Source organism: Trachurus japonicus, chromosome 11, assembly GCF_045865225.1.
Source record: "Trachurus japonicus isolate A0001 chromosome 11, Traja_1.0".
NCBI classification, from domain to species: Eukaryota; Metazoa; Chordata; class Actinopteri; order Carangiformes; family Carangidae; genus Trachurus; species Trachurus japonicus.
The window spans coordinates 7,679,061-7,702,712 of record NC_140917.1 but is presented as its reverse complement, the minus strand read 5'-3'; the positions used below and the strand labels follow the sequence as shown (position 1 = coordinate 7,702,712).

General features: G+C 42.7%; 1 protein-coding gene across 2 annotated transcripts in view; it reads right to left on the bottom strand.

The window, feature by feature from the left end:
• Positions 1–23,652, bottom strand: part of grin2da (glutamate receptor, ionotropic, N-methyl D-aspartate 2D, a) — a 165,935-nt gene that overhangs the window by 85,466 nt on the left and 56,817 nt on the right. For both annotated transcript variants that reach the window (XM_085790830.1, XM_085790831.1), the window contains one exon: positions 8,108–8,222. In XM_085790830.1, coding sequence (XP_085646956.1) covers positions 8,108–8,222 — 115 coding nt within the window. The remainder of the gene's footprint in view (positions 1–8,107; positions 8,223–23,652) is intronic.

Here is a 23,652-nt window from a genome sequence, read left to right as displayed (position 1 = left end):
CCGAGACCCCCTGTAACTCAGAGAAGCCACGGAGGACTCTGAAACTTCTCCCAGCCCTTAGTCCACATGAGAATGAGTAGATAATGAGTAACAATGAGAAATTTCAATTTTGGGTGAACTATCCCTTTAAGAAGCTCCCTCCAACGTTTTTGAAACAACACCCAGCAGCCAGTTTATGGACAGAGAAGCATCAGCGAAGGGGTCGGCATGAACTCCTGCTTAAAGTGGAATCATTACAACCTAAGTGGTTCATTGTATTGTTATTGGTTTTATCAGGGGGCAGGTAAAAAACATTAACATTAAAAAAAGATTTAAGATTTAGCTACGAGCTTATTTCCATCTGAGCAGACAGCTAACGGTGTTAAGTGAACCAAAAGAAAACAAAGTTTGATTAAATGTTTTATTTAATCAATATGGTCCCCGCTGACCTCAAGAGGTTGCTCTAGGCTCAGTCGAGGTCTGTGGTGTTTGAAGTGCTGCATTTAAATAAATTCTGCTTTAATTATGGAAACATGGATTTGACTGTGGAGACCTGGACAGTTTCAACAGCCCAAGGTCGCTCAGCTGCATGAGCTCAGGATTTACCCTGGAAAAGTGGGGCAATAGCAGAGATTGTGACAAATTAGCATACTCCCAAAATGGCGCATTATGGGGATTAAACTTTCTCATTTTTTACCAATTTTAAAAATCCTGCATACACTGCAGCTTTAATAAGGTGATGTAGTGAGCAGATAAGCTCCCTCAGTTTAATATACGTCTCAGATAATGTCTGATCTCTGCTGATAGCATGTGATCATTGAACACTGGATCCATTATCAGGCTTCCTCATTACTCCCTTATTACCACCTGGCTCAGTGTGTGTGTAAAATTATCAATGTTTTCAACAGAAATGAAACAGAAACGTCTTAAAGGAATAGTTCCAAAAAAAAATGAAATTCAGTCATTAGTGACTCACACTGATGCTAAAACTTTATGAGAGTAATAGGGCCCGACACAAAAAGATCCATAAAACTACACAAAAACTATGTTATATTCCTCCACACTCCAATCCAAGTGTCCTGAAGGGAGATAGTCCAGAGTTTACTGGAAACGACGTCATTTAGGACATTTTTACGGCCTAAACAGTCCTGTATTGAATTTGCCTGATGCATGCTCTCGCATTCGTGCCGGACACAAACAGGTCCATAAAACTACACAAAAACCTTGAAATATTCCTCCTTACTGCTCGTCCGCAGCAATCCAGTGTCCTCCTGAAGGGAGATAGTCCAGAGTTTACCCGAAACGACGTCATTGAGGTAAGTCCGGTCACGTCCACGTGCGTCGCGGGAATGCGAGAACGCACCCCAGGCAAATTCAATACAGGACTGTTTAGGTTGTAAAAATGTCCTAAATGACGTCGTTTCCAGTAAACTCTGGACTATCTCCCTTCAGGACACTTGGATTGCAGTGGATGAGCAGTGTGGAGGAATATTAAATGTTTTTTGTGTAGTTTTATGGACGTTTTTGTGTTGGGCGCTATTGACTCTCATATAAAGTTTAGGTTGGACTACGAACCGGCCTCCCGGGTCTCCAGATGCACTTTGAGGAATAAAAACTACTCCAGAGTATTGAACTGGTGAACTACTCTTTTAAGTGAATGTAAAGCATCTTCATGAAAATGACTGTTAAAGGTCCCATATTATATATCATCACAGTATCAAAGCCTCGGTCCTCGGTGTCATTTACTTGTCCTGCAGTCATTTATTGCAGCAGTGGAGAGCAGGAAGTCAGCTTTAAGGCCGGCTCCCTCATGAAGGACGGCCTAAATCATTTTAATCGATTCACAACCCTGTCAATCCCCCCTCCCCCACCCCGACGTCCTGTGATTATCTCCTGTGTTGTAGGGTTGTAAAACTCTTATTGCGCCTTTTTGAACTGAACTGAAATGGGATTCAGCTTATTGTTGTGGTTTCCACCCTCTCCTTTGTCAGGTTGATTAAAAACTCTACTCCTTACTGCTTTTCTCGGCTGATTCACACTACACTGTACTGTACTGTACACCTCCCTGTTCACGCTTTGGCTCCAAGAACAAACACATGTAAAACAAAAAGAAAAAAAAAACAAAACAACGACTTGCGGTATCGTTGCATCATGTAACGCAACGACTTCATAGACCTCGAGGAATGAGATGTTCAAAAGCTTGGCTGGCTGCAACAACACAACAACAACAATCAAACAGCCCAACGAGCCTTCCACTGCCTCTGAAGCACAAATACACCACTAATAAAACAAACTCAACAGGATTTGATTTGATGTTTAAGTGAAACACCAACAATATTCATCAAACATTTACCTTCTGGCTGCCACTTCTCCAACAGTTTGTCTCTAATGCTTTGCACGGTGCACGGATCTACAGTAGAAGCAGGTGTTTTACACACGTGTGGATGCTGTGGTATGGATTATTTCAAAATGATGTTATGCAACGTATTCATCCGCCTAAAAATATCAAGAAATTAAACCGGCTCTTATTAAATCAGGTTGAGCAGAGAAATGATTCACTTTGTTCTGCTTGAAGCAATAAGACACTTCATGCACAATTAGCAGTTTAGAGAAACTGAGCCTTTTTATGCAGAGTCGGTAACAGAGTGTGTGTTTTTTCTTGTGCGAGTGGGACATTTAAGGTAACTTCAAATCAAAAGTTGAACATTTTTTATGGTCTGTGTGGTAATTAACCATGTAAATGAGGCCCCGGCTGCCGCGTCCTCCCGAGCCCTGCAGCAGATAAGAAGATGCTACGACGCTTCACAGAATGTGCTCTTCTTCGCCTAATATCAGGAGTGAGTGTTCATCTGTGGGGATTTTCCAGCTCTGACACTCTTGATAAATACAGTCCCTGCATGATCTCCCTACCGGCGCCGCAGTCAGCTCTTGTTCAGCCGCCCTGAGGTTCCTGCATGCGCTCGGCAAATACACTCCATGACTCAGTTCAGCAGAGGTTAATTCAGCAAATGTGCGGCTGGGAAACAGGGATGTTCGGATAAATGAGGTCGGAGAGCGACCGCCGGATAGTACGGGTCAAGTGCTGATGTCTGAGGGAGCTGTGCCGACACCGTTTGCCCTCTGTGTTTTTTTTTCCATTCGACCTTGTTTGAAAGCCGACTTCAAATGTTTGTCTGCAGAGCTCAAAATGACATAAAATGGACGTTTATACCATTTATCCCAAACTGCCGTCCACCATCAAGGTTCACTATCTGTATTTTAAAGGATGATTTTATGTGTTCACTGCTGCTGCTGATTTGCTGTTGGAGTTTAGTTTTGTAAAAGCTCTGCAAAATGTTTCTCATTATAAATAACTTAAACCAGTGGTTCCCAACCTTTTTTGGCTCATGACCCCATTGTGACATCACGGATTTCTGGCGACCCACGCTGTCAATCAAACATTTTTATGTGCTGCATTTTACAATACAATAAATTTTTATTGTCCACCATGTTGGAAAATTGTCTTTGCCAATTGCCATTGCCATTTTATTTGAACTCGATTTATATACGAGAAAGTGACAGTATAGAATACAGTTGTTTAAAGGAGTCATCACCTGGTTTTTTATGTATCCAATCCCCCTTTAATTGCTTTGAATCAGTTCTTAAAACTTATTGGAAACATTTTTTTTTTTAAAATTCAAACATAGAGCTTGTTCTGACACTTTTTCATATGGCAACTTTCTCTCGTGAGAGTAGGCGCGAGGTTTTGACTGGTCCGGATGTTCATTGTATTAATATGTAATGAGGCGCGCATTGATTGGACGCAGGGAGGACAGAGCCGGAATGGTGGCTGGCCCTGTGGGCTACATGCAGGCTGTATTGGAAACCGCATACCTATGCTGCTCTGTCATGTACCGTAACCATGTTATAACTTCATAAAATAAAACAAAATTGTATCGGTTCATTGTAAAACATGTATTTATTGATGCAAATGTGGTGATTTCTGTACGAAGGCTACAGAGCCCCGGTGCAAAGCTGCTGCTGCTCTGTGTGAAGCTTCACTTTTCATTCAAACAAACTAATACGACTGCCACAATTGTTAGATTTCATCAGTGAGACAAACGTTTATCACCTAAAAAGAATTTAACCAGTCGGCGGTAAACCTCTACAAACCTGCAGGTGAGTTAATTAACGACCGTTTCCTCCGCGGGGATGACAACGTAGTTTGACCGGTTGACGAGCAGCTGCAGGCGGGTTGCTGACGAGTCACTCTCCGCTCCTCTGCCTCGCTGGGGCTTCACTTCTCCCAACGCGAAGCAAACTTCTAAGCCGTCATTTGGATAAACTAAGCGCACATTGGGGATCTAAACCCTTACTTTCTCGCATGAATAAATATTAAAACTTAATAAATTAACGACCCTTTCCTCCGGCGGCACGACGACGTTGTTATCGGCCGGCTAAACGAGCACTGCAGGCGGGTTGAGGAGTCACTCCTCCTCCTCTCCTCTGGTGCTCACTGCAGCTGGCTGCACCTCACTTATCCCAACGCGGAGCTAACTTCTAAACAGCCGTCATTCGGATAAACCGCACATTGGGGATCTAAACCCTTACTTTCTCGCATGAAAAAATATTAAAACTTAATAAATTAACGATAGTTTCTTTCGGCGGCATGACGATGTCGTTCGGCCAGGTAAACGAGCGCTGCAGGCGGGTTGAGGAGTCACTCCTCCGCTCCTCTGGTGCTGGCTGCAGCTGGCTGCACCTCACTTCTCCCAACGCGGAGAAAACTTTAAACAGCCGTCATCCGGATAAACTAACCGCACATTGGGGATCTAAACCCTTACTTTCTCGCATGAAAAATTATTAAAACTTAATAAAGTGACGAAATAACAGCGCTACAGTGGGAAATAAAACAACCCGTAATGGCGGCGCGGCAGAAGTCGGGGTGGTGGAAGAGAGGTGTGTTTATGAAAGCAGGCGCCACGGTGACGTCACCGTAGGCGCAGAATCAAAATCTCGTAATGTTGTGGTGTGCAGCCTCATGAGCTGCTCTGGCTTAAACAAAGAGCGCAAACGAAAAAACTCAGCCACTTTCAAACCCCAGGTTTTCAGGCAAGTTTCCACTGAGGTCCAACACCAGTATACATGTTTTAACAAGGAAAAATGCGATTTCCGGGTGATGACTCCTTTAAGATTGTGTGTGATGTTTTTAATCATGATTTTTAAAAGAATAACAATGTTGTTTTTTTTAGCAATACTAGACATTTCAGGCGACCCCATTTAAATTCCAGGCGACCCCATGTGGGGTCCCGACCCCAAGGTTGAAAAACACTGACAGTAAGGCTGCAAAAGTGGTTTTATAGTGAGCTAAAATATAACTTACATTTTTATCTTTTCAAAATAATTTGCTTTAAATCTTAATTTACAGTTGATAAACTAGAATGTATATATATATATAGTATATATATTAGCTCTGTTCACCAGATTAAACTAATTCCAACCACTAATTTACACATACTCTGTTTATGATTTGTGTGCACAGTGGTTTTGCTGTGTATGAAGTGAGATCAATAGATGTGTTGTATTAAAAAATGTTGCAGTCTGATCATAAAATGTTCCAATTTGTGTTTTTACAATCAGGAGTTTGTCCATTGTGTTGTATTGTGACATTAGCCCATCATACACACAAAACATGAACTCTAGCATCTCCAGATTCCTTGATGAGTCTCTGAACCAGATCATCTGAAGAGTTAAGCTGCTGCAGGTCACTGTGAAATCCTGAGGGACGTTTCCCGTTCGATACCCGACACGGCTACCCTGACGATTCCCTCCTAAATTCATCTTAACAGCAGATACAAAAGAGCAGCACAGAAGCTTCGGAAGTAAACCCTTATCTGTCAGTTTTCTCTTCCTCTATCTTCCCCTGATCCCTGGAGGAGAAGCAGACGGAGTAACCTATCTCCTCCGGCTCTATCTCAGTCTCCATTCAGTGAGAACTCGGTGCAGGAAAGGTGAGATGCATCAGAAAAGGGCAGAAAACACCATCACGACTCCCACAGATGAGCGATACTTCAGTTTGCTGTAGCTCTGTGGCTCTTCTCTGAGGTTCTGCCAGGAAAAAAAAAAAACTAACTGGAGGCTGGATGTGTGACAAAGTGAGGTAGAGAAAAAACTTAAAAACATGAATAAAACAGCTGAAACTGGCCAAAAATACATGCCCCTTGTTCGGCAATCAAATGATAAGTAGAAGTAGAAGGAGCTCTTTTATTTTTCATGAGGGCTGCTTATTTGTATCATCACTAAACTTGAATATTTCGCCTAATCTGAATCTTGCTCTGAGGCTTTTTATCATCTGCAAAAACACGACTGGGGTCAGTTTCAGATTGCTGCATACGTGATGAACAACAACCTGCACCAACACCGCTCACTGTGCAAACCGCCGGCAGGAAGTTTTATGGAAACGTCCAGAAGGAAGAAAACGTTACACCACATTGTCAAGTTAAAGGGATAGTTCACCAATAAATGAAATTCAGTCATTAGTGACTCACCCTCATGCTGATGAATACTCCAGAGTAGTTTTTTATTCCTCAAAGTGCATCTGGAGACCTGGGAGGCCGGTTCCTAGTCCAATGAAAACTTTATATGAGATTAACAGGGACCAACACAAAAACGTCCATAAAACTACACAAAAAACATTTAATATTCCTCCACACTGCTCGTCCACTGCAATCCAAGTGTCCTGAAGGGAGATAGTCCAGAGTTTACTCGAAACAACATCATTTAGGACATTTTTACAGCCTAAACAGTCCTGTATTGAAATTTTGTTTTGGGTGAACTCTATACACTATCTCCCTTCAGGACACTTGGGTTGCAGTGGACGAGCAGTGTGGAGGAATATTAAATGGCTTTTGTGTAGCTTTATGGACGTTTTTGTGTCGGGCCCTATTACTCTCATATAAAGTTTTTGTTGGACTACGAACCGGCCTCCCGGGTCTCCAGATGCACTTTGAGGAATAAAAAACTACTCTGGAGTATTCATCAGCGTGAGTGTGAGTCATTAATGACTGAATATCATTTTTTGGTGAACTATTCCTTTAATGCTTTTTCATCCTGAGTGTTGACAAGTGAATAAAGACGGCTTTAGAGGCTGGAGCAGATCAAAGATTCACCATGAGACGCAGAGAGGAAAAAAACTGGTGACAAAAGAATGAAAAAAACAAGAAAGAAGTGACCGATTTGACATCAAAAGTTTCAGAGTTTGTTCCCTGCAGCGTCTTCACTTCCTTACTCATTCCTTCAAAACGCCGCTGAGCTTTTACCTCAACAGGAGCTCAGTCTCTCCAGCGGTGGAGTCCGTCTTGGCCGCGTGGTGCTGAGTGTGTTTCAGTCTGGTAACACAGGTGTGAGAGCTGCTGCTTAGAGAGCTGTCTGGGATAAAGTGAGTTTACTTATTCCTTAAATCCCACTTAATGCGCTCTAATCTGAATCCTTTATTCAACCCTCTCATCCACGGCCAGGCACCTCCAGGATGAAGTTCAGCTCCGACAGGAAGGTGAAGCTCTGCTGGTGAAGTTTTTTTTTTTTTCATAGGTTGATTTTTTTTCTTCTACTTCTTCTTTCATTTTCGGTTATCGCCCCTAAAATGAGGGACGCCTTGAGTCTGCATTCAGCGGTAAAGGTATTGAGTCGTTAAAGGTCAGGAGCAAATGGAACGCAGCAGGAGAGAGCAAAAAGGTTTACTTGTTTTTCTCGGGTCGAACGAAGCCTCGCGGAATTGAAAGTGCCCTCAGAAGGCCGACCTTGGATTTGGTGCTATTACTGTACAAGTGTTGCTGCACACGGGATGTGTGACTGTGGGTTAGCGCCGCCTAACAGGGCTGACAGACCCACAAAGAGTGGAGGCAGACGTGTGGGAGGAGGAGGAGGAGGAGGAAGAGGGGGAGATCTAATGAGATTTTGTGGGATAGACTGAGAGGAAGGAGGAAGGAGGAAGGGAGGGGGGAAGACAGAGGCAGCCAGAGGGAGACAGACAGTGAAGCAGCAGAAAGGTTAAACTGAGCACTGATGAGTTAGCATGTTTGATGGGGTGTGAAATTGTGGTTAGCTGACACGCTATAATAATTAGCGCTGACTCGCGCAGCACACTGACCTCCTCCCAGCCCCTCCCGTTGGTGTAGGAGATGACGTCCAGCAGCGGGTTGGACAGGTAGCCGTCGCTGTTGAAGGAGTAGTCCCGCCCACCGATGGAGATGTTGGTGAAATACCTGAGAGAGGAGAGAGAGGAGCAGACAGGAGGAGTCAGAGACCAGACAGGAGGAGGTGAAGCAGCTGCACTGATGGTTGTGCAGTTCATTTAAAGCAGAAGTAAGCAATCCGGTCGTTTTGGCTAATGCTGCGTTCCAGGCAGGCTTTTGAAACCGTAAGTTACGGCTTCAAGTCACAACTTACGACTTTGTAGCGTTCCAGGCAACCCACTCGTGTTTTTCCGACCTGTTTTACCTGTGAAAGTGCACTATAACGGCCACTCGTGTTTTTTCGACCCGTGAACTCGTACCAGATCGAACTGGTACGACTTCACAGGTCGGAAAAACACGAGTTACGGGTTGCCTTGAACGCACCATAACTTCTTGTCAGCCGATGTAGTTAGCAGCCCCCGCCCTCGTCATGGATCTATCTCATCTCCCCTCTCCTCATTGGATAAAACTTGTAGGATACGAGAAAACAGACCCGTGTTTCGGTCCAAACACTCCATGTAAGTGATTGCTGTCGGAAGATATAACTATTTAAGACTTATATTAACACAAAAATATTGCTTACTTCTGCTTTAATCATTAACTCAAACAGGTGGAGGTGATTTTCATTCGGGGACTCGGAGCAGGAAACTTTACTGCTGCTCTGGATCTGCTTTGAATAAAAAAATCAATGTAGTGTAATGCATCTATAATGAATATCTCTATCCACCTTTTTCCGAACGTCATCTATGGTCAAAACTGGAAGCCGGTTTTGCATTTCCGGTGGAATTGTACATTGACGTTTCCATGGTTTTCAGTCGTTGTCATAGTTGTGGTAAATGCATGGATCTACAGTATTAATGCTGGCTTTTAACACGGATGTCAATTTGATTGTCAATGTGATATCCATTGTTAAAAGCTGGCGTGATGATCCATGCATTTTACAGACTTTCATTGAAAAAAAAAAAAAAATCCATGCATTTACCGCGACTACCGAAACCATGGAAACGTAAACATAAAATTCCACCGGAAGAGCAAAACCGGCTTACGTTTTTGACGTTCGGTAAAAGGTGAATATGATGTACAAATAATAAAATATAAGTGCTTATGATAAAGGCGAAAGCGAAAAAGAAGGGGAAAAAAGCAAAAGTTAAAATAAGTGTATATGAGTTGAAAGTTAAAAGATAGATGAATTGTGTTCATTGCTGTTTGTTTTCTTTTTGTTATTATTATGTTTTCTCATCTTTAATTCTGTGGAATATTGGTGTTAATGCTTGGTATCTAAGCTAATGTAATTATAACTACAGTACAGAAAGGGGCAGGTATCATAAGTTATTCTTCTTCCTGCTCCTTTCCATTCATGGTGTTACTGTATGTAGATAAAGAAAAGAAAAGAGAAAAGTTAACATATGTAATCATGTAATGTCTGCATGTGCTCCATGAATGGAATAAATATGAAAAGAAAAATGAATGAAGTGGCTGTGGAGCCCATTTATTTTTCAATTATGAGAGGTCTTTTGTTGTAAAAACATTTTCTATGACCAGAACAGAAAAAAAATCTGAAATATTTTCAAATGAATGAAATGAACTCACAGAGAAACAGTACAGTTTCAGTCCAGACAACAAGTCATCCAGCCTGTGTCTGAGTTATTTTACTTATTCCATTATTTTTCTGAAAGGACCCAGAGGACGACTTCCCTGTTGAAAATCAATATCAGGGTGGTTAATGGTTATAATAGGTGGCTGCCGTGGTTACAGTCATAATGACGTGGTTAAAGTTACATAACAATTGTACTTGTGGTTAAAAGAAAACAACTCTTGACAGTTTTGAGATGGGAATCGAACAGTGGTCGACCTCCAGTGTCGTCATTACATAGAGAACGTCACCTGACTCCCTCCTCCTGGCTCCTGGTTGGGATGCAGGTGAGTGAGACGTTAAACTGATGGACAGTGATGTGGTCAAACGCCTCCATGAGCCGGGGCACTCAGAGTTCACTCCTCTGTAGAGTCACGCCGTGAGGAAAAAACCCAGGTGGGTTCAAACAATCACTTTACTTACACTCATTCATGCCCAGACCAGTGAAGGCATCGTAACCACATCAGTGTCACCAGCGTCTCTAGAAAACATACTAGTGAACTGTTCACACTAACAACCTGTGGGGAGAAAAGTCGCCATGTAACACCAGAGTCTGCTTTGTCACTTTCTTATTTCTTCCAGAGCTCAACGATGTGGATTAACACCACACCTGATTTGCAATTGACATTAATTTCCGCCCTTTAAAGGTATAATATGTAGGAATTCCCCCCATCTAGCGGTGCAGTTGCATATCGGAACGTATTCTTGATGTTGCATTCACGTGAAATCGGGCAGACGTCAGACAGACAGCAGACGCTGCATGTAACAGGATAAACTGGTCTGCCAGCACGAGGCAAAACAATACAGGCGTGACAATATGTTGTCATGGTGATGTGGTATTATTTACCTGACCCACGTTTTACTGTCTTTCTCTCGTCGAGTAAAACGACATCCGCCTGACTGCACCTGAATGCAGCATCAGTGCATCCGTCCTTCCTCACATGGTGACAGTTTTAACAGGCGCTACCTGGAAAACTTTCTCCCCGAGCCGACAGCTCCGGTGAGTTTCCGTGGTTACCTACGGTCACGCTGCCACTCAGCGTAAAAAATGGCGATGCAATATGGCCGCCTCGGTTCGGTTCGTCGCCCACTTGTGCATTTGTAACGACTTATAACAACTCATTCTAAGGTACCAGAAAGCTTTCATTTATATGCGGCTGTGATTCCACTTCAGTGAAATATGTATTTATGAAAACAATATTTGATTTTTGCTAATAAAAAGCCAAATAAGTTACATACTGGGGCTTTAAAAACACATTTTCAGTTTGGCTCCATATCTTTGGAGACGTGAAACACCACCTCATCCAAAATATTCTTCCATGTAGACTTCTTCTGCAGTTGATAGCAGTCTCTCTGCTCCACAGCTGCTGCCTCTGTTTGAGATGCTGAGTGGATGAGTTGTTGTTGCTGTTTCCAGTCTCCACAGACTTAAAGGAGACGGTGGTTCGGCTCCAGATCGAACGCTAAAAACCTAATGAACCGACTCCAGACGACTGAGGAGACTCTAAATAGCTCAATGTGACGTTTCACCTGTGTCTGAGGAGTTTGCTCATCTTAGAAATTACACAAGCTCAGGGGAAGCTGTATTGCAGCTCTGTACCATGTTAACCAAAGTTTAAAGGGGATATATTATGGAAATACCACTTTTTGAAGGCTCTTTAACATATATTTGGATGTTTGTCTTGCCTTCTGGCCCCCAAAATCTGAGAATTGACAAAAAAGAATCAGTAATTTTCAGGCTCCCTAGGTTGAAATCCGTGTGGTTTTCCCTGAGTTGTCTTCCATTGATATCATTAGTTTTCAAATTTGCATAATACTACCCCTACCTGTGAGTACAGGTACCAGTAGAAGGGGTGGGGCAAGCAGTGGCTCATTTGCATTTAAAGGGACAGGCATTGAAACCAGCCGTTCTGAACAGGGCTGTTTGGAGCGGATGAAAAGAGCTGTGATGTTTGATCCTTGGGATATTTTGAAAAGGGACATAATATGTCTCCTTTAACAGACTTCTTTAAGGTTATATTTCCCAACAGACACAAAGTAAATGATCAGCCTTGTCAGGGATTTAAACCAGAGATCTCCTGCACAAAGGCCAGAGCCGATAAAGAGCATGCTCAGTAACCGCTCATCCACCAGAAGACAGAAGTATTCCCAAGAGAAATAAGACTTTCATATAGATTGTTCCTTATCTCCTGTGTTTCCAGGATGGTGAAGGTCTAAGGAAAGCACAAAGTATCTGACTGACTGAGGGATTTTGGAGTTTTGTAGACTTTCATTTTGGGGGGGAAACACCGGCACTAACTCCTTCAGGAAATTGAATTAATGATGTTCAATCAGCGCGTTAACAAACAGAAAATCAAGTCAGGTAATCAAAGCTAAGGAGGCGGAGGCGACGCCTTCGCTGCAGGAGCCAAACATCAGGGATCCTGCACCACAGACCAAACACATCTGTGTCGGAAACCACCCGGAGGCCACGATGTTAGAGACAAATCCACTAAAACGTCTTCAGCTGAATCTGTGTGTCAGACGACAGCAGGAGGTTTGAAGAGGAGAAGAAAAAAAGAAGAAGCTGAAAGAGAGTAAACACTGGAGGATAAATACTTGAGAATACTTTTAAAAGCAGCAAAGACAAAAGCAGCGACGGGGCAGAAGAGGGAGAAGGAGAGCAGAGTTTTACCTTTGATGTGTTTTAATGAAACATCTACCTTAAAAGCATCTGAAGGAAAAACACACACACACACACACACACATCAAAGCATCCTGATGAAACCATCCCACACACTAACACAGGCGACCTCGCTGAGAGAAAATCTCAACAACATCTCAAATAACACTTAATCAACTGCAATCAGCTTCAAAACAGAAAATATGCACAGCAGCACCCACTTCAAACACACAGATACTCTGTCGTAGCCGCGCAGCCCAGAGACACATTATATATTCTTCAAGTGCTCAGATATCAGATTTTCATATCAAAAAAAAAAAAGAAAAAGAAAAAAGATAGGAGTCCTGGTGAAACTGTGTGTTGCTGATATGTTCAACATCAGAGAGATTAGCAGAGCTTTATATGATCTCTGAAAACCAAGGAGATCTTTTCCCTGGAAATAAAACTTTTTAAAAAATGACGAAGACGAGGAATGGTTTAACCACAAGAGAAAAGAGAGAGGAGGTTTCAACAAAACCTGGAAGACATTTCCATCTGTGGTCAACGGAAACGAAGCCTCGTGTTGGCGTCACTGTGAAACTTTTCCTCTTTTAAACCAGAACTTTTTTTTCCCCACAGTTTAAAGACAAGAGGACACTTTGCTGTAAGATCCACTTCACTGTCCTGTCACATGTGAAAGCCGTGTGATCGCAGGTTTGTGTCAAAAGCAACACGTCCTTCAGAGGTTGTTGTTTTTTTTTTCAACAACTCTCTCATAAGACCTGTAGCAGAAAGGCCAACTAGACCTTGGTTGTCATGGTTTCGACTGTGGTGACAGCCTGGTGACGTCAGGGTTACATGACTAACAGTGAGGTAAAGTAGATTACACATGACTTGGTGAGAGTTGTTAGACACATCACTGCCTCCTGTATCAGAAAAACAGTTTGACGTCAGTTTGTATTGATTGTATCCATTAAACATCAGCTCCTGACTCATCGTTGTTAATATTTTGTTTTACTTTCCTTGTTGTATTTTCTTGTTTAAACTTCACATTGATGTCATTTCTAACTGTGCGTTCACACCAAAAGCTTCCAAAGCGTCAAAAGCGCTGGAAGCACAATTCATTTTCAATGAGAGCCCAACGACCTGAGCGACCAAAGCGTCAAATGCCATCAGCCGGGCTTCCAAAGCATCCAAAGTGTCACCAGACGAGAAGTTGAGCCTTGGTTGACTTTGGGGTAATTAGCTATGACGACGTCCTTCGACTCCCTTTTTTTTCTTTTTTTTGTCCTTTGGCTCCCCAATGACCAGCGCGATCGAACTTTGACGTCAGTCACGTGACGAGCGACCAAAACGGTTGAAAATATTTGCCGCTTTGCCATCAGTGTTTTCTCAAGATTGAAAAAAAGGTTGACTGAATGAATGTTGTCACGGTTAACGCGCTCGACTTTCAAAGTTGTCCTGGAACACACCAGTAAACAGCTGCTTTCACATGGGAATAAAACTTCTTGACTCTTGTTGACCCGTCCATTCGTCTCCTTTTACCTTCTTTTGTCATCTGACTTTTTCCTTTGCTCCTGTCATAATCACTGCAACCACTAGATAAAATAAATAATTATAAACTTTTATAAATCACCTTTCTTTATATAATTAAAAGGTGCTTGTGCTGACAAAAAGTAATTTAAGATATATTCAAACAAAAGAGAACACAGTGACAATAAACGACACCAAGAAGTACAATCCTGTGACCCAAGATATCGCAACACAATGCTCGTGCTTTTAGTGTGTTATATTTGCCTGGTCTTGGATGTACATGTGCAATGTATGCTTTTCCTTTTCCTGTGTGCTTTGCTTTTGTTTTGTATTTGCCTTGCCCTATGTTTTTGTCTCTATCAGCTCTCTTTTGATATTGTCCTTTCATGTTTGTCTTACCTCTATTTTGCTGTCTGTCTGTATAACTGCTACTTGTTGAGATGCTAAGGGGATCCTTCCTTGAAAAGGAGGTGACCCACCTCAAGGGGCTTTTCCTTCAATAAATATCAATCAAGTTGATATATCTCAAATTACAGTACAAAGACTCAACAAGAGAAAATTAAAAGAGATTTTAAATTTGTTCATGAGTTACCTAACCAGGGGACACTGATGGTTAAACCTCTCCTAACTTAAAAACCTCATTATGGGTCAAATGAACCTGCTGCACAGAAGTGGTTTTTACTGGACCGTCTGGATGTTCTCTGCAGCGCCAACGTCCACGTGAAGCATCGCACTTATTACGTGCAGCTGTGACCTGCTGCATCACATCGACTCACATCTCTGGCGTCACATTTGCACGGACTCTATAGAGTCATGTGCAGTTAAAACGAGCGACCGGACCAGAGCTGTGCAACATTAAAACCTAACGACTCGATATATACCTCCAGTCATGTGTCGATTTTACGTTATTATGTATCCAACGCAGCGTGGAGCAGAAATAATGGAGAGCAGATTACAGAGGCAGCACATTATACAGATATTATATTATATTCTGCTTTCTAATAATAAGAGAAGGAGCTGATCCCTGCTACTGTACAGGAAATATGCTGATTATGGATATTTCCATTTCTGGAGTTAAGCTGCAGATTTTCTTCACAAGGAAATCTTTGGGCCAAAGACTGTCTTTACTCAACTAGTTGATTCACTTTGACTCCACTTTACCTGTCGGGTTTTTGTCAACGTAAAAGAAATGATGAGTTCACCAACTGGCTCAGAGAAAAGTGACTGTGTCCTCCACAACGTGTGAGTGAGGCAGAGATCTCCGCGCTGTGTTTTGATATGTGATGGATTCAGGGAGGAGAAAGAACATGAATGGCTCCGGCTGCTTGTCATTCTGAACAAACGCTATACGACCCGGCGGAAACACTGGGGGTGAATGGATCGTGAAATTGCGCCGTGCACTCTGGGAAACTCATGCAAATAAGAGCACCGACGGGGGAAAGTTAACATTCATGGAGCGTTTGGCGGCTTCCATTGATAAACAGCACAGTGACCGTTACAGCAGAGTTATATGGTGAATATCAACAGGGCCGGCGGAAAGTGAAATAAAAACACACAGCTGCAGATTGTGGTATATTATCCTCAATTTAGGTTAATTCAGGTCAATTGAAATCTGAAGGACGATAGGAACTTCATTTGTGACGATTGACAGTTTATATTCAAATAGAATAAATATAAATGAATGCAGATGTTATAAGAGAAAAGACACATATATATTTACAGCTTACAGTATATAAATATGATGAATTAGGTGTTTAGTAGCCAAATAGATGAGACAATGAGGGACTCTTGTGAAATGTACCCTGGGAAAAAAGTGTTTCTTGTTATTCACCCTTTTCCTGTGAGGCACTATTTTTGAAAATACTTTACGTATGTTTATGTTAGCCTTGTCAAGTGGTTGAATGCAGGATTGTACTGTAAATGCTATAGGTTAGATGCTGTCTTTAATTCCTGTTTTTGTCCATGACTATTCTGGTCTACATCTTTCTGTTGGGAGAAGGTGGAGTTTTGGAGTTAGAAAGCATACAGTATATAAGGTTATGGCTTTGAGCCAAGGAGAGAGGAGATCTCACATTGGCACCAGAGATGCTCCAAGATTTGACATTTTTGTGACACGGTTCTTTTTTGTAATAAACTCTTTTTTGACTACAAGAAAAGACGTGTCAGCGGTGATCACTTCTTCTCATCAACACATCAATATACCACAAGATGAAACACACAAATACAAACACACATCTGTGTAATCTCTGAAGCCACTTTGACAAATAAAAGGTGCTCGTGTCTCAGCTCTGGGATCCGTGCACCGCCCGCTCCGAGACTGGAAAGTGTTCAGGAGGAGGCGGCGAATCTGCTGCTGCATCCACACCTGCCTGATGCTGTGATGACTGCGAGGACTTGAGTGTTTATTCCACCTGAATTTTTTACCCCAGAGAGAAAATAACCTGCCTGCAGGTTCAGAGAGGCTCCAGTCCAACTACTCTGAGTGCTTCACCTCCTCTGGCTTTTATTCTCCACCGTCCCTCTCTGCCTCTGCTGCCTCCCTCTCTACCCTTCAATCTCAAACTCTCTTCATCCCCACCACCTCCTCCTCCTCCTCCTCCTCCGTGGTGGGTACGGTACAGTGCAGAGGAGAAGAGGTGACAGCAACAAGAAAGTGGAAAGAAAACAACAGGCGGGTGAAGAGGTGGTGAGAGCAGAAGGAGCAAGAGAAGAGAGAGACAGCAAGGAAAAAAGATAAAAAGACAAAAGAGATAGAGAGAGGAGAGAGGGAGAGGTGGAGGGGGGGGGGGAGAAAGACTGTGCCATCCAGAGAACGAGAGGCCGAGTGTGTCACACGGCACAGAAACAAGAGGAGCATCAAGCTGCTGCTGCACGGGAACAGGAAGAAGCCGACGACGAAGCAGCTGATGAAACCAGGATCATCACAGTCCTGCTGAACGTTGTCGCTGCAGCCGTGAGCACGATGCTCAGTGTAGGTGTGTTGACGTTGTGTCAAAACGTTGTGTGAGACAAAGATCGTGGGGTTTTGTTTTCTAGGTAATGGTGCTTACAGCAGGTGGATCAACGGAGGTGTAACATATCCCAAGATTCATTGCACCCGGGAATGAACGCAAATACCAATCTATGTCTGGCTTAAAGCAGAAGTTAGCGGAATATTTGTGTTAATATAAGTCTTAAATAGTTATATCTTCCGACAGCAATCACTTACATAGAGTGTTTGGTCTGAAACACGGGTCTGTCAGTCACTCTGCTCTGCTGTAAGCCGAGGAGAAAACGTCTTGTATACTTCCTTATATCCTAAAGCCTTTATCCAATGAGGAGAGTGAACGGCATGCAGGGCTGTGTGTGCAGCCAAGGGATGCGCGTGAATGTGGTGACGTAGGTACGAGGACCAATAGATCCATGACGATAGATCAATAGATCCAGTGGCCATTGGCCTTCATAACAACTGATCAGCACTCTGGTCACTTTAACTCTTTGTTTTTATCCAGTGTGGCGCTGTTGCACTTTGTTTGTTGGACTGATGATTGTTAATTGCTGTCCCGTGTTGTTGTCCCATGTCTTTGTTGTGTATTCCATTGTCACGCTTTTAATTATTAGTTTCATGTCATCGTTGTGTCACTGTTGTTTTTGCTGCTGGCTGCACTGCAAATTGCCCCCCGGGGACAATAAAGATTTCTTGACTAGTTTAAAGGGGAACTATGCAAGTCTGGTCTCTTCTCCTCTGTGTCTCTAACCCTCCTCTCCTCCATGTGCATTTGTTTTCAACGAAGCCGGTGAGAAATCAATCAGTGAAGCGGTGGATGACGTTATATACAGTATCATATACGATGTGTATATTTGTGTAGTTTAATCTGTCATAAACAAGAGATAACGCGTTACAGGGCGTTTGTGTCGCGGTGAGCTCGGACACCGGGTCGGAGGCTCTGACATTTAACCATCACTATTACTCTGTGCTGTTTAATTAGTTAAATTACAATCAAGTGGAAGTGGTTAAATTGGGAGAAGGCCTACTACATCATATCTATATAACATCAGTATGAATCGTCATGTGATAGTTTTTAGCTCCCAGCATCTCAGTTTTATTTTAAACCTGTAATCTTGAGATCTTTTGTTTTATTTCTCAGGGGAGCTTTTTGGAGTTTCTTGCTCGACTCCTCACTGACTCCAGTTCAGGAGTGAGACGCCTTTTCACTCACATTTAAACCCATTTACAGCTAGAATATTCTTTCGCTGTCACTTTCACTCTGTTTTATCTAGTTTATCTGACAGGAGGGTGCAGGTGGTTGTTTAAATATTCCCTAATTCATTATGATAATTTCGATTTGAATCATCAAATTACCTGGATCATTTTCTCTGCCTTATGAGCGGCAGCGAGAAGCCGTCTGGTCTGATTACATAATTCATCAGGAATATCAGGGATTCTGTGTGATGCTCATCCCACAGTCGACGGTGTGAAATAAAAAGCGGCGGAAAAACACGAGGAGTTTTTAAGTCTTATTCATGAGTTTTCATTTTGTTTCACATCAGTCTTACATCATGTAAAACCAGTTTTTCCTCTCACAGAGCGAGGAGGAGTAATTTGTTTTGCCACAACCAATCATCAGCGAGCGGCGGATCTGCTCTGCTGACATCACTTCCAGTCGACGCCGATGCTGAGACTCAGCGTTTTTTCCAGGATGATCAAAGAAATAAATATGTCAGTGTTATTTCTGGGAGTTGAAACTATTTTTTTTTGTTGTTTTCTGGCTCACACACACAAAGAGACGATGACATTCATATTTTTAGCTCTGATTGGCTGGTTGTTATTCCCTGTGGGAGAAGCAGACCTGAAACACAGAGGTGGGCTGCAGCTATTAAAAGGCATCACTGAAAACTGGTGTTAAAGGAATAGTTCACCAAAAAATGAATGAATACTCCGGAGTAGTTTTTTATTCCTCAAAGTGCATCTGGAGACCCGGGTCAATTTGGTGTCATGAAAGATGGGGGGCTGCCAAAAACCAAATGTGCTGCCCTATCGTTTGCTCTTCTTCTGGCGCGCAGGTCAATTTTGCTCAGGTGGAAAGGAGCTCACCTTCCCACACACTCCCAATGGCTACAGGACCTCATGTCTTGCCTAAAGTTAGAAAAAATACACTGCTCTATTTGTAAGTCAGAACAAAAGTTTTATAGGACAGGGGCACCGCTTCTTGCTTATTTTCAAAGACCAAATGTTATAATTGAACCCTGATAATCCCAACACTGCCCTTGATATTCCAGCACTAAGACCCTCAGACCAGGCTCCCAAAATGGAACTACTGTACTTTATAGCAGTTGTCCGATGCTAACCGCTTCGCCAAGAGGTTGACAACCACCTGGCAAGTTGGTTAGCACGTCCTTTATGGGTGAGTGAGTGCACCTCCGTTACACATGTTTGTATGCCACTTAATCGCTTCATTCATATGTGTATTTGTACTGCATTCCTTTACACATATACATGTCTTTATGTGTATGTTTTTTTTGGAGGGGGTAATACTGTGACTACCTCTAAAGACTATTCTGTACACTTGTCAATACCTGCGTAAAAACCAATAAAAAGAATTTGAAAAGAAAGAGAAAAATAGCACCCGACACAAAAACGTCCATAAATCTACACAAAAACCATTTAATATTCCTCCACACTACTCGTCCACTGCAATCCAAGTGTCCTGAAGGGAGATAGTCCAGAGTTTACTCGAAACGACGTCATTTAGGCGAGTCCGGTCACGTCCGCGTGCATCGCCTGAACGCGAGAGCGCGCACCAGGCAAATTCAATACAGGACGGGGCGTCGCGTGGCGTAGTGGTTAGAGCGGGCGCCCCATGTATAGAGGCACAGTCCTCGCTGCGGTCGGCCCCGGTTCGAGTCCCGCGTCGGGCGCCATTTGCTGCATGTCATCCCCCCTCTCTCTGCCTCCCCATTTCCTGTCTGTCTCAACTGTACTATCTATAAAAAAAAAAAAAAATTCAATACAGGACTGTTGAGGCTGTAAAAATGTCCTAAATGACGTCGTTTCCAGTAAACTCTGGACTATCTCCCTTCAGGACACTTGGATTGCAGTGGACGAGCAGTGTGGAGGAATGTTAAATGGTTTTTGTGTAGTTTTATGGACGTTTTTGTGTTGGGTGCTATTACTCTCATATAAAGTTTTCGTTGGACTACGAACCGGCCTCCCGGGTCTCCAGATGCACTTTGAGGAATAAAAAACTACAGAGTATTCATCAGGGTGAGTCACTAATGACTTAATTTCATTTTTTGGTGAACTATATGAAAATATCAGAATATTAGTTTAAACTCCTCCTGTAATTTAAGAAGTAGATCCACGGAGAGGACAGAGAGAGAGAGAAAGAGAGAGAGAGAGGGAGATTGAGTTGCTGCTCTGGTTCTCTATTCTAACCTCCACAACAGCAGAGCTGAGACGGAGCCTGATTTAATCACTGAATTCATTACTGAGACACGTGACGGCCGAGAATCAGACGCAGAGAAGGGAGAGGAAGAAGAAGAAGTTCCCAGTGGAATTAGTACCTGTGTTATTACTTTATAGAGCTGGAGAGAGGAGAGGGAGAAGAAAAAAATTAGATATCAGGAGAATTACAGGTGAAGAATAAGAGATAAAGGAGCAGAAAAGCAATAGAGAGGATCTGACCAAAGGGAGAGGGAGGGAGGGGAGTACAGCTCACCTCAACTCATTTAATCCACCTTTTCATTCGCGGGCATGACGTTTACCCAGAAGGCCATCTGCTCCAGCTCTCAGGGAGACTGGAGGAAAAAAAAAAAAAACCTTGTCACAGTGACGAGGTCTGCTGTGATTCACACGTTCACCTGTCTGAGCGGGAACACGGCGCTCTGAGTCACAGCTACAGGAAATACTCTGTCTTTTATTTTTGATTTGGCTTCACAATAAAACAAACTGAGTGTTTTTTTTGCAGCCAGCGGAGCTCAGGCTGCACGCTGCATGCCGACCGCCGCTTTTTATTTGCTCTCATTAAAGTGCTGGATAAACAGCAACAAACATAAACAAACAGAACTGATGGACTCGTAACGATGCTCAACATCTGACAAGAAAGTCGGATCTGTTTGAACGCATCATCGCACGGTGAGAGAAGCTCGACCTGCAGAAGATGTTCTTATATGTCGTATATAAAAAAACACATTTATCACTTTTTGACACAAATTGAATTGAAGGCTTGAAAAAAGAGGGAGAAGACGAGGACAGAAATATGAAATGTGTGTGTTTTTTTCCTTTTTATATTCATCATTTCTATGAATTCACTGCAGTTTCATTCATGAGGAAACAGAAGGAACAGAAATGTGGAGGTAAAGACCCATCTGCAGACGCTGAACAGTAGAGACAAACAGATAAAAGGCTTCATTCAACAGACTGGACTGTGTGTGTGTGTGCGTGTGTGTGTGTGTGTGTTACTAATGGTTTACACTCCTGCTCTAATATGCATCAAACTGTGTGTGTGTGTGAGGAAACATGTGATTTTTCCATCAGTGGAAACATTTCAGCCCTGTCTCTTGGACGGCCCGCTGCCTCCTGATACGAGAAAGCTTTCCGCGTAACCATGGCAACCTCTTAAAAAGTAACAGCGAGAGCGAGAGATTGCGAAGAGTCGAACAGGAGGAGATGAAAAGAAAGAGAGTGATACAGAGAGAGAGAGAGATGAGGGTGAGTTAGCTGCAGTGATCAGGAGCTGTTTCAGCATTTATTCTCCATCTCTCTCTTCATCTCTCTATCCTCTTATCTCTCTCTCCCTCTCACTCTCGTGTTTCTTTGCAGGAATGTTGATGTTACTATAAAGTTAAATTGAATATATAGACAATAACAGGTTTACAGGAAGAGATGTGAACACTATGATGAATAAACACGATGACATCACACACAGCGCGGTGCTTTAAAGATCGGTCTGAGCTCAGAGCTGCTGTTCGTCTTTATAAGGAGTAAAAAGCCTGTGAGTGTAATGGATGGAGAGAAACAATGGGAATGGTGTGTGTGTTTCTTGATACTACACACACACACACACAGGGCAAATGAAAGGCTTGTGACCATGGCCTAGACTTGTAGTTCTCGAGACCGGTCTTGGTCTCGAGACCGGTCTCGAGACCGCTTTTTCGTGGTCTTGGTCTTGTCACAGCCTCGACAGTCTTTGGTCTCGGTCTTGTCTCGGTCTCGGGTCTCTCGGTCTCGCAATGTCTCGGACTGGCAGCGCGGTCTCGAAGGGAATGTAACCTATCCAGGCAGGCAAGGACAGTTTTTTTTTTAAATACAGATTTATACGCCCCCTTCAAGTACCAATCACATACATTTTGTGACACAGACGGCGGCGCTTGTCCTCTCACGCTTCCCCGCCCTCCTCCTCCCCCCTCCCCTCTCTGAAGCCTCTGAAGCACGGTCAAGATCTATGAAGGAGGACGCAAAATGTCGGCGAATTCGTCAGTCATCAGGTTCGGTTTTACAGACCATAAAGAGTTTGTTTGCCACACAACTAACAATTGTTATTTTGTTAGATGACTTTAGGACTATAGTCATGTCAGTCCTTAACAGCACTCAAGAGTCAATCCTCAAATAGTGTAGTACGGTGTGGTCATGCAATTGCTACACATATTAGATTTTTAGTCAATTGATGAAAACATTTATAGTGAGTTCACACACAAGACATGTACTAGGGTTGGGCGGTATGAGCAAAATCTTATATCACGGTATGAGTAATTTCATATCACGGTAACGGTATATATCACGGTATGTTTTTTTCCCCCTGTAAATTCAATTAATGGCTTAAAATAACCATACTGTCGCATCTGATCATTTTCCTCTTTTATTTTTTAACTTGGATTTCTATTTTTTTTAAAAAAGACAGGAAAAATGCCAGAGCAGTCTGGCTCCAGTTAGTGCAATTATATAGGCTATATATATAAAAAAAAGAAATCACAGAATCACAAATTAGCATTTTACAAAAATGGCTACGGTCTGTGCTGTCTATGGCTGTTCAAACAGGTCAAACCAGGAAAATCAAAGAAGTTACTTAAGAGTTCCTAAGTAACCTTACAGTCTATGGTAGTACACAAAGGGCTCAAATTTCAAAAACTGACGGAAGAACGGTGGGTGGGAGGGACGGAAGTGACCATAATAAACAAACAGCCTGTCCTACAGTAAAAATGGCACATGGAGGAGTAAAGCAATATGTTAAGCGGCAATATATATTTAAGCATCAAAGATGTTAACCCACATAGTTTGAAACAATGTTTAAAACACACACAGCCAGTGTCACAACTAAGCATAAAAAGCCCGCTAGCTTAATGCTAACGTATAATGTAAAACACCATAGACGGGCTAACAGAAATTAGCATTGCTTATAACTTGACTTACTCCTCTTCTGAAAAACTCTGACAAGTCAAACTTTAGGATGTGTTAGAGCCCTAATTCATCTGTCTAACCATCAGAACTATGACACATGAAATGGTAAACACAGCTGATCGATCGAAAAAAATTACGGCTGGAGTGAATTACTTTCACTTTTCACTTTTTCGTCTTGTTGGGCGGGTCGGGCTGCCTCCGCTTCCTCGTGACTCCCACTCATGGATGTATTGTCATGGATTATGCTCCCACTTCTGCTTTCACTCTCCGCCTCAGC